The sequence below is a fragment of the Monodelphis domestica genome, chromosome 3 (assembly GCF_027887165.1).
Source record: "Monodelphis domestica isolate mMonDom1 chromosome 3, mMonDom1.pri, whole genome shotgun sequence".
NCBI lineage: Eukaryota > Metazoa > Chordata > Mammalia > Didelphimorphia > Didelphidae > Monodelphis > Monodelphis domestica.
In genome coordinates, this window is record NC_077229.1 from 259,884,850 (window position 1) to 259,897,394 (window position 12,545).

Below are 12,545 nucleotides of genomic sequence, written 5' to 3' on the forward strand. Positions count from 1 at the left end.
GGGCTGGTTCAATATAGGAAAACCATCGACATAATCGACCATATCAACAAGCAAACCAACAAAAATCACATGATTATTTCAATGGATGCAGAAAAAGCCTTTGATAAAATACAACATCCATTCCTATTAAAAACACTAGAAAGCATAGGAATAGGAGGGTCTATATCTAAAACCATCAACTAATATCATCTGCAATGGGGATAAACTAGATGCATTCCCAATAAGATCAGGAGTGAAACAAGGATGCCCATTATCACCTCTACTATTTGACATTGTACTAGAAACACTATCAGTAGAAATTAGAGAAGAAAAAGAAATTGAAGGCATTAAAATAGGCAAGGAGGAGACCAAGTTATTGCTCTTTGCAGATGACATGATGGTCTACTTAAAGAATCCTAGAGATTCAACCAAAAAGCTAATTGAAATAATCAACAACTTTTGCAAAGTTGCAGGATACAACATAAACCCACATAAGTCATCAGCATTTCTATACATCTCCAACACAGCTCAGCAGCAAAAACTCGAAAGAGAAATCCCATTCAAAATCACCTTAGACAAAATAAAATACCTAGGAATCTATCTCTCGAGACAAACATAGGAACTATATGAACACAACTACAAAACACTCTCCACACAACTAAAACTAGACTTGAGCAATTGGAAAAACATTAACTGCTCATGGGTAGGACGAGCCAATATAGTAAAAATGACCATCCTACCCAAACTTATCTATTTAGTGCCATATCCATGGAACTTCCAAAAAATTTTTTACTGATTTAGAAAAAAACCATAACAAAGTTCATTTGGAATAACAAAGGATCAAGGATATCCAGGGAAATAATGAAAAAAAAATACAAAGGAAGGGGCCTTGCAGTCCCAGATCTCAAACTATATTACAAAGCAGCAGTCATCAAAACAATTTGGTACTTGCTAAGAGACAGAAAGGAGGATCAGTGGAATAGACTTGGGGCAAGTGACCTCAGCAAGACAATATATGATAAACCCAAAGATCCCAGCTTTTGGGTCAAAAATCCACTATTCCAAAAAAAACTGCTGGGAAAATTGGAAGACAGTGTGGGAGAGATTAGGTTTGGATCAACACCTCACACCCTACACCAAGATAAATTCAAAATGGGTGAATGACTTAAACATAAAGAAGGAAACTATAAGTAAATTAGGCAAACACAGAATAGTATACATGTCAGACCTTTGGGAAGGGAAAGACTTTAAAACCAAGCAAGACATAAAAGAGTCACAAAATGTAAAAGAAATAATTTTGATTACACTAAATTAAAAAGATTTTGTACAAACAAAACCAATATAACTAAAATCAGAAGGAAAGCAACAAATTGGGAAGCAATCTTCATAAAAACCTCCGACAAAGGTTTAATTACTCAAATTTACAAAGAGCTAAATCAATTGTACAAAAAATCAAGCCATTCTCCAGTTGATAAATGGGCAAGGGACATGAACAGGCAGTTTTCAGCCAAAGAAATCAAAACTATTAATAAGCACATGAAAAAGTGTTCTAAATCTCTGATAATCAGAGAGATGCAAATCAAAACAACTCTGAGGTATCACCTCAAACCTAGCAGGTTGGCTAACATGACAGCTATGGAAAGTAATGAATGCTGGAGGGGATGTGGCAAAGTAGGGACACTAATTCATTGCTGGTGGAGTTGTGAATTGATCCAACCATTCTGGAGGGCAATTTGGAACTATGCCCAAAGGGCGATAAAAGAATATCTACCCTTTGATCCAGCCATAGCACTGCTGGGTCTGTACCCCAAAGAGATAATAAGGAAAAAGACTTGTACAAGAATATTCATAGCAGTACTATTTGTGGTGGCTAAAAATTGGAAAATGAGGGGATGCCCTTCAATTGGGGAATGGCTGAACAAATTGTGGTATATGTTGGTGATGGAATACTATTGTACTAAAAGGAATAATAAAGTAGAGGAATTCTATGGAGACTGGAACAACCTCCAGGAAGTGATGCAGAGCGAAAGGAGCAGAACCAGGAAAACATTGTACACCGAGACTAATACACTGTGGTACAATCGAAGGTAATGGATTTCTCCATTAGGGTCAATGCAATGTCCCAGAACAACTTGCAGGGATCTAAAAAACACTATCCACAAGCAGAGGATAAACTGTGGGAGTAAAAACACCTAGGAAAAGCAACTGCTTGACTATAGGGGTGGAGGGGAAATGACTGAGGAGAGACTCTAAATGAACACTCTAGTGCAAATACCAACAACATGGAAATGGGTTCGAATCAAGAACACATGTGAAACCTAGTGGAATTGTGCATCTGCTATGGGAGAAGTGGTGGGAGGGGGTGGGGGGAGGAAAAGAAAATGATCATTGTTTCCAATGAATAATGTTTGTAAATGACCAAATAAAATAATGTTTATATTTGAAAAAAAATTAAGTGAGTAAGAGTATGGCATTAGAGATGCATTACTTTCTAGTATTTCTCATTCTTGTTACATATGTCTCTTTTAAGGATATGTTTTACACTATATTTAAGCATATAATTTATGGTTGCAGTCTATTTACATTTTCTATTACATCCCTCTACTGCCTTTTGAATAACATGCAATTGTAATTCTTTGAATAATATATTATTCCACGATTTACATATATTACTATTGTTAAAAAAGAAGTACACCTTTGTTTCAAAAAGAAACTTTAGATTCTTGAGAGTGCTATGATGTTTCCCATGTGAAATCTAAGTGTCTCTTCTCCCACTCAATGTCCAGCTCCATTATTTGTATTAATGGCTAATCTAGGCAATAGGTTTTTTTGATCCACTTGAATTTCCAATATAAAGTAGTAGGATGTTCTTTGAGTAACTGCAAAACTTATTTTGGAGGCTCTGTGATCTGTTCTGAGACTTGTTGAAATAAATAACAATGTAATTCACAAATAAATGTTTTTAAGTTGCACTATACTATAGACTATCATTTGTGAACACTGACTTATAGCTTTCTAACATTTTTATTTCTAATATTTCTTGCTAATATTAAGAATGTTGATGTCTTGATATGTATACATTCTTCTTAAATATTTTGCTGTAATAGTAAGGTAGGAATTTATAAGCAGTCTCAGTATACCTGACTGCTTTTTTACATAGTAATGCCATCTGTGATATTTTCCCAATCTTCTCGTCATTTTCCTCTCTTTCATATACCCCAGGGATCAGTTCCTCAGTGCACTCAAATTGTGCTGCCTTCAGAAGAGACCTGGTATGATCTAGATGTTCTTGTTTTTATTTTCTTTAACATCATTTCTACTTCCTAATGAAGCACACTAAGATTAGGATATTAGAGTAAAAATGTGATAGCTCCAGGGTCATAGATGGGGAAAATAGCTTACTAAAGAAATGTTGACAGAATAATTTATATTTTTCACTTTTTGCTATCCTCCAATTTTTTTCAACTTTGAATTATCTGCAGGGTGATCTGGTCTCACTAAGCTTTCTGAAAACTTATTTTACTCTTTCTTTATCCACATTCCATTTGGGGGGGCATTTAACTTTTTTTAATATGTCAGGCTAGAGCAGTTTCAATTATGTGTCTGGCTTCACTCTCATCTCTTATCATTCTTATCTTCTAATTTGGTCCTGATTTTGACCTATGTTCTAACAAACTGATGGTCTGAGACACAGTTCAGAAATGACTCCCACATCTAAAATCATATTTGTCCCATCACGTCAATATCACTTTTTTGGTCATATTATTTTGTATATATACGTGTATGTAATACTATCAACTCCTGAATCTATTGCTGCTGATGATTTTCATGGTCTACAGGCAGCAGGCTTCTATATTATCTATATGTCTTTTGTCTTTTTCATTTTTTGATCTTGAATCAGATTTCCAAAATATTTCTCACTATTCTCTCCTATGTCCAACTTTTGGACATAGTGTTTGAGCACTAAGTATTTGTTAATTCAATTCAAGGTTTTAATAAACTCTTCAGAGAGCCTCTCTACCTTTTCATTCTTTGCAATAGTAAGCTGCAATTATGTTCAGGTCGGTATTTTTGCTTATGTGCACCATAATAAACACTTTACAGTGAGATGACTTTAGATGTTCTAAAAACTGTGTGATTATTGGCACCCTTTGCCCCTCTTTTCTGGTACTTGTTATACCACAGAAGCAGAAGGAAGCCTCACAGGGCTGAAAACTATTTAGTATTTTGTCTTGGTCAAAGAAATCATCACCTAATGGCCAGCCTCATGATAATTCTCTCTCTATTCTTCTAGGGCAGTATTATTGTTTCATTGGAACTATACCCCAAGCCTTTCCAGAACTTATATGCTGTTGGAAGAGACTTCTAAAACCCAGAGTCACCAACATTTGATGATCAAACATTAAAGTTCTTAAATAAAAATTAATTTCTACCGACACACAGTTTTTACTTCACAGTAGTTATCAAGATTTTCAGCCTCTATCTCATGGAAGCAAAATAGAGTAATTGTTGCCTGCTGATTTTTCAAAAGATTGATCAAAGAAATTCCTTTGAAGTAAAAAAAAAAAACCCAAACTTTCCTGCAGGATAACACACAAACTCAGCTTGCCATGAGAGGACATCTACAAACTAGCCACAACCTAATTTTCTAGCCTTACTTCATACTCTTCATACTCTAAGCTCTGGCTAAAAGGGGCTATTTGATGCTCATGATCATCTTGCATTTTCCAAATTCCACACATTTGTGCAAGCTATACTCTACGACTGGAAAGTGTTCCTTTCTTATTAGTGCTTGTTGAAATTTTTTTCTTCCTTGAAAGACTAGCTCAGGTACCAACTGTCTTATAATGTACCTATTTCTTCTACTAGAGCTTAAGGTCCTTGGGGGCTTTTTATTTTTCACCTCCATCTTTGCATGTATAGCATTCTGAACAGTGTCTTATTTGGAACAGATGCTTAGTAAAGGTTTGCTTAAAGGAAATATAGTTTGAGGACTAGATCATATCATTCTCCATATAAATAGCACATAAGATATTAGCCTCAATATAGTTGGCACTTAATGTATATTTGTTGATGGCTAAGAAATTTAAACAAAGGTTAGGAGTTTTCTAAGCTTCAAAAACCACTTAAATCCAAAAGAAAGTCTTAGTCAGAGCTAGAAAGAGGAAAGGAAGCTACAGGGTAGTCAAGGAGGAGGGTCCCATGCAGGGGCTCCTGCTGGCATTGCCTTCTCTCCAAATACTATGACCACTGTCAATCAGCATGTATATAACTCTTAATGAGAAGTTCTTTAAGTGACTAGCATAGAGATCAGGGATTTTCCCAATTTCTCTAGTAGTAACATTACCCCCCCCTTTTTTTTTAACCTTTATTTTCCACCTTAGAATCAATGCTATATCAGTTCCAAGGCAAAAGTATGGTAAGGGTAAGGCAATGGAAGTTAGTTATGTGACTTGCCCAGGGTCACAGAGTTAGGAAGTATCTTATCTGAATCCAGATTTGAATCCAAGACCTCATGTCTCTGAACTTCACTCTCAATCCACCGAATCACCTCACTGTCCTGAACATTGCCTTTTTAGATTCAAAGAGCAACATTAGAAACTAAAAATTATAAACAGAATAAATCCTATGAGTTTCAATATTTACTCCTTAATAGTTACAGTGAAGATAAACTTCATAGTTTTAATGGGATAAATACATGATCATTTTTTAATACGTAGAAACTCTGGCACACAAAACTATTGAAGCATATAAGAGGAAACACAGTACAAGTATTTGAGTTTAAGTATTTGATATCATACAATCTATGAGAACCACAAGTCTCCATGATGAAGTTTCTTTAAAGTAGAGAGATATAGTAACTCTAAAATAAGCAAAGCAATATAATAAAATGAAAATTGGCTAAAATTACACAAAATATTTTCTGAATATATAATGAGATATTGGTAAGGAGGAAGTCAAGTTTCCATAGAGGATATTCTGTCACAATTATAAATTTAAAGATCAAAACACAACTAGAATGACATAAAGCAATAAATAATATTTGTGCATGGAGATGCACAGTAAGAACATTTCTTTATATGAAATGGAAACATTCCAAAGAAAAAACTCCATAAATAATTTACCTAAAGGATTAAATAACTTGGATGATATAAAATATTAGGTAATCATATGCTAGAATACTGGATCAATCTTATATTAAATTATGTAATCTTGGACAAGATATTTACTGGGCCTCAGTTTCCTAATCTATAAAATGAAGAGAGGGATTAATTTATCTCCAAAATCTCTTCCACTCTTAAGATCCTGAAATATTGTGATTATTAGTTTGGGGATCTAAATAACAGTTTTAGGAGAATATTAACTATTTAATTTCCTTCTTTTTTTTTAAACCCTTACCTTCTGTCTTGTTGGTTCCAAGGCAGAAGAATGTTAAGGGCTAGGCAATGGGGGTTAAGTGACTTGCCCAGGGTCACACAGCTGGGAAGTAACTGAGGCCAGATTTGAACCTACAATATCCCGTTTCTAGGCCTGACTCTCAATCCACTGAGCTACCCAGCTGCCCGCGGGTTATTTAATTTCTGCTCTACTCTGAGTCACACTTTTAATTAATAATATCAGTAAGTACATACAATTTGTTGCATTATATAAGATGTCTTAGAAATGGGATAGAGTCAACATCACTGTCCACATTGAGTCTTTGTGGCTAAATCTGTTCCAGATTTAAAATCTCTAAAGCTTTTTAGTTTTGAATTTCAAAAATATATCAAGAGATCACATGAACAACTATTTTTCAAATGAAGACTTAAGAAACACTAAATTCTCTCATCAATCTATTATCACAAAACAACTAGAATAACAAAAATGTTTTATGTTATGTTCTGATAAAAAAATTATGTTCTAGGAAATTAAGTAAAGAATTATTTGAAATATATATATAAATACTTGGGAAGTACTGTATGTAGTTTTGCCTGGAGCCACCTGGAGGTGATAAGAAAATATCACTTGAGTCACAAACAACCAATATGACACTATGAAATACTGATATATGCCTCACACTTCTTTCAAATGGACAGACCATTTTATTGGTAACATATGTTAGCAGAAAAGGGGGGGGGGAGAAAATAGATACAGATTGAAGAAAAAAACATGATAAGAAAATGATCAAGATTACTTATCAGTAAAGAAAACTTCAAAAAATATCCTACCTGTGTCCGAATCTCGATCTTCATTTCTTGATGGGCTAATGGTAAATGGAAGTTTGCGCTTCATAGATGGTTTCTCTTTCACCTCTTTCCCCACATCATTCCTTTCAACTTTTGAAGTTTTGCTGTAGGATGAAATCTTTTCTTTACTCTATTAAGAAACCCCCCCCATAAATGTGAATGATGTTATATCAGTGTTAGCATAACGATAATTTTAAAAAAGAAATAAAAGTAGAAATAAAATAGATCAAATACTAAAGTATGAGTCTGGGAAAATTAAGACTTAATCAGTAATTCTGGAATAAAATTATATAGGCATTGAAATATATCAGATGGATTTCTGTATCTCCAATATTTGACCAATCTCAAGAGGGGAGAAGAATTACCATAGGCACAGAAAATTAACACATAATTGAGCTTACTATCAATAACACTAGACCTTAAATAAAGGAAAGCAGAGATATAACTCCAAACTCATGCCTAGGACACAATAAGTGCTTAATACTTAATTGTTGAATTTGAACCCAGTTTGTTATAAGGGAAAGGTATCAAGTGTCCTAAAGCAAGGTTCACTGCTGTGTAGTCAGTTAAGGAGCTGTCACAAAACTAAAAGCAGAGTGGTATAGTTGAACGATTATTGGATTTGAAGTCAGAAGACTGAGGGTCTGATTTCTGACATATATAATTTCTGGCATATAATTCTATAAACCTTAGTTTCCTCATTTGTAAAATGTAGATAATAATTGTCTCACAGGGTCTTTTAAGACTGAAATGAGGTGATTTGATATAGGGCTCTGTAAAGCACTTAACAGTGTCCAGCACATAAAAAGTACTATTTAAATGCTGTTATTATTATTATACCTGAAAATACTACCATCTTTATGGTAAAATACAAGCAGCAGCTTGGCATGTAAAAAGCCTTCACAATCTGGGTATAATTACCTTTCTACACTTATTTCATATTACTTGTCTCATACTCTCTGTGTCTCAACAAAATGATCTACTTATTGTTGACCCAAATTTGGCAACTCGTATCTTCTGGGCTTAATGATCACCTCTAGGAAGATGACTCCAAACTATATAGCCATCCCTAGTTTTTCTCCTGAGCGTGAATTATGTACCTCCAATTGCCTACTGGATATTTCAACCTAGAAACCTTACAGTTCTCAATTTAATATTTTCAAAACTGATTTCATTATGTTTCTCCTGAAACCCAGCCTGCTTCGAAACTCCTTTCTTTCTGTTGAGAGTACCACTATCTTTCTTGTCAACCAGGTCCACTGCCTTGGCATTATTCTTAACTCTTCCCTCTCTTTTATGATACATTTCCAATTAATTTCCAGTTCTTGTCATTATATATTTTACATAATGCATATTTTAAAAAATAATTCTCCCTCTATCAACTCAAAGCTACCAATGTAGTTTGAGCTCTCGATCACCTCTCTTCTAGACTTCTGAAAAAGCTTCTTAATTTTCATTCTGCCTCAAGTCTCTACATTCTCCAATTCATCATCCACAGCTACCAAAGCAAGTTTTCCTAAAGTGCAGTTTACAGTCATTCCCCTACTCAGGAAACTACTGGCTCTCTGATTGCCTCTGGAAGCAGCTAAATGGCACAGTGGATAGCGTGCTGGGCTGGGAGTCTTCCTGAGTTAAAATCTGGCCTCAGACACTTACTAGCTGTGTGACCCTGGGCAAATCATTTAATACTGTCAGCCTCAGCTCCTCATTTGGAAAATGACCTGGAAAAGGAAATGGCAAATCACTCCAGTATCCTTGCCAGGAAAATTCCAAATGGGGTCATGAAGAATAAGAAAATGACTGAACAACAAATTGCCTTTAGGATTAAATATAGGCTCCTCTGTTTAGCTTTTGAAGCCCTTAATATTAATAGCCTGAATCCAATCTACCTTTAAAATTTTATCATGTTACTTTCCTTCTTGCACTCTAATCAAATCAAATTGGTCTTTTTGCTGTTTTCCTCACATGTCACTCAATCTTTCAAATAAGTGCCTTTGTACATACTTTGACCTATGGTGGAAATGCATTTCCACCTTACCTTTACCTCTGAGAATCCTTTATTTCCTTCAAAGCTGTACTTAAGAGACCTTATTAAGTCTTTTATCTCCTAGATACTAGTATACTCCCTTCCCCAGTCCCCAACTTATTTCAAATTTATCTTGTTATATATATGTTGTTTTTCTCTGATAGAAAATAAGCTCCTGGAGGGCAAGGGATATTTCATTTTTGCCTATTATAGTTCCTGGCATATAGTAGGCACTTGATAAATCTTTATTGATTGATCTCTATGGTTTGGCATAGCTGTACTACAAGCCTAGAATGCATTCTATCCTCACATTCATACATTCAGAAAATGTGTATTGAGTATCTACCATGTGCCAGGCACTGTACTAGATGATGAGGAAACAAATGTAAGAAAGAAGCAATCTTTGCTCAGTTTACATTCTGTCAGAGGAATTAATTTGTACACTAAAGTACACACATAAACAAGGTAATTGAAGTGGTAGGGAGGGGAGAAGAGTAGAATTAGCAAGTGGTGCTTTAGCCAACTCTTAACAAGCTAGGGACTTGTGGAGGCATAAGTGAAGAAGCAGTGCATTCCAGTTATGGGTATTCAATTAGTATAGAAAGAGAATGTCACAGGTGATGATTAACAAGTAGGTCACATTGGTAGGACTAATGGATAAGAAAGAATCATGTGTAGTAAATTTAGAAAGACAAGTCAAGTCAGATTGTGATGGACCTTAAATCCCAAAGGAAGTAGTACTTTATATACGGGTAATACTAACTTTTTGAGCAGAGAAATGACATGGTCACAGCTGCAATTCAGGAATATTACTTTGACAACTGAATGGGAGAGAGCTTAGAAAGAGAGAGCCAAAATGGCAGGATAGCAAAAGGTACTGAAAGCTCCTCCTTCCCCAACCCCCATTTGTAAAACTCCTCCAAACAAATCTGGAAAATGTACCAGGGCTGAATTTTGATGGTGAAATCCAAGAATAAGTCACAATGAATCATTTTTTCTAGCCCAGTTTTCTATAGAGAGACCAAACGCATGCCTCTGGGAGCATAAGAGAGCCCAAGGAATACTAAAACTGAAAGTATACTGAGACCATACTGGGATATACTATACTAGACCCATACTGGAACACCCCGACTTCATGTAATGGTTAGGGATAGGTACCAACTGATAGTTTTGTTGCCTCAAACCCAGTTCCTGGTCATAGGTTCCGGGCTGAGTGAGGAAAGAACCTGCACTCAACTCAGAAAAGCAGTGCAGGGTAAGCAGTAGTTGTGGGCCCTAACCAGGGAATGAGTAGGAAGTTCAGAAGAAGCAGTGATGTGGTTCAAACCTCAGGAGGGTAGAAAGGTTTCAGCTCTAGTATCCAAACCTGTCTGAAGCCTTCATAAGAATAACTAGCCCAGGAATCCCAGACCAAAGGGAAATTTACAGTTCCATCACTCTGAACCAGTCGAACTTTCCAGCTTTCTGATAGTGGCTGAATTCAGTAATTATTGGTGCTCAGAGACAAACCTGGATTAAGAATTTGCAGGCTCAGCCAAGAGTGACAGCAGTAAGACTTTTCCATATATAAGAACCCTTTGGGAGCACTGAAAATTTGCAGATCCTGAGCCTGATTAGTCCCCGAGAGCTTGGAATAACATAACACTCAATATCCTAAGAAATCAATAAAAGAGCCAATTCAGGTCATCCCTCCATAAGTTTGTAGAGCCTAGCCCTAACATCAAGAATGATGTTATTAGGAAAGTAGGCTGGAAGAAGGAGTAAAGAATCGCACCCATCAAGAGATATTATGGTGAAAGGGATGAAAAAAGGAATTGGAAAGGGAATTAACTGTTTGGCACAAAAGAAATATAAAACCTTGCCCAAGTAACAAACTCTCTGAAAATTATAATGGACCAAATGAGAGACCATGTTCTTCATGAGATAACAATAAATATTTAAACAAAGTCAAAGTACTGAGAAAAAAAAATTTTTTTTAATGTAGGGGAAGCTAAGTTGCTCAGTGGATAGAGCACCTGGCCTGGCTGGAGATGGGAGTTCTTGGGTTCAAATCTGGACTCAGACATTTCTTAGTTTTGTGAGCCTAAGCAAGTTACTTAATCCCAATTGCCAAACCCTTGCCCTCTTCTGCCTTGGAACTAAAATTTAGTATCAAATCTAAAATTGAAGGCAATAGTTTAAAAAAAAAAAAAGATGTAAGATACTATAACAAAAACAACTAACCTAGAAAACATATCAAGGGAAAAAAATTAAGAAGTTGCTGGACTAATTGAATGTCACAGCAAAAAACAATATCTTACTATCAGGTTCTTATTAATAAAATTTAACAGTTAATGATAACGATTTTTGCAGTACAGCCACTGATTTGTTTGTATTTACTACAGCAGAATCTCTGCTTTGAAACATTTAAGCCATAACCTCCTAATTCCAGAAAGATGAAAACTTCAGAAGAAAGAAAGGTAGTTCAAGTTTAGGTTGATTTTTTACTGAGGGGTTCTGTCTCATTATAGCATAGAGGAAGAGTGGAAAGATATTTTTATTTTGGCACTGAATTATAATGTAATGGGGGTGAGAAAAGGAAAAAGGGAAATAGGTCAGAAAAGAGAACTCTAATTTCTATTGAGATAGATATTTGGTGTGGTTTGTTCTTATTAAAGAATGCTGAACTTTTCAACATCAGATACTGAAATAGATTTAAACATGGGAAGAGTCACATTCTAAGGCCAAATACAAATAATTCTGAGATTATCTATTAAATTGGATTAATAACATTACTAAAAGGCAGCCTATATACATCTCTACTTTTTCCCCTCTTACTTTTTGAACTTTTGAAATTTGGCTTCTGACAATCTCATCCTTCATCTCTCTCTCCTAAATTGCTAATGAAGTGATTGCCAAATCCAATAGTCTTTTTTCAGTCCTCATTCTTCTTGACTTCTCTGTAGTGGTGTCCCTTTCTGTGTATTGACAAAAACTCTCCACTTTTATCTGTCTGTTGCTTCTGAATTTCTTTTGCTAGATTCTTAGTCCTGTCTCATCCCTAACTATAAATATAACCCAAGGCCTTGTCATGGACTCTTTCTTCTGATCTTTCCTTTTTGTTTTATGCCTTGCCTGATAGGAATAATCAGAGGTTCACTGGGTTTTCAGGAAAGCTTGAATACTTTTTACACATGCACAGGAGACAAATTTAGTTAGAGGAATGCCTTTAAAAGACTTGCTATACATTTTCCTCAGGTTCAATTAGCATCTCTACGCAGATGACATATTGATCAATATATATACCCTGGTCATTCATAAGCTCCAATCTCATT

The 12,545-nt window shown here is 35.3% G+C and overlaps 1 protein-coding gene across 12 annotated transcripts in view; it reads right to left on the reverse strand.

Annotated features, from left to right (window-relative positions):
- Positions 1-12,545, reverse strand: part of ANKRD12 (ankyrin repeat domain 12) — a 217,647-nt gene that overhangs the window by 113,559 nt on the left and 91,543 nt on the right. For all 12 annotated transcript variants that reach the window (XR_008917670.1, XM_056823667.1, XM_056823664.1 and 9 more), the window contains one exon: positions 7,188-7,335. Coding sequence is in view for 11 of the 12 variants with exons in the window: in XM_056823664.1 (XP_056679642.1) it covers positions 7,188-7,335 (148 nt within the window). In the remaining variant the exon portion in view is untranslated. The remainder of the gene's footprint in view (positions 1-7,187; positions 7,336-12,545) is intronic.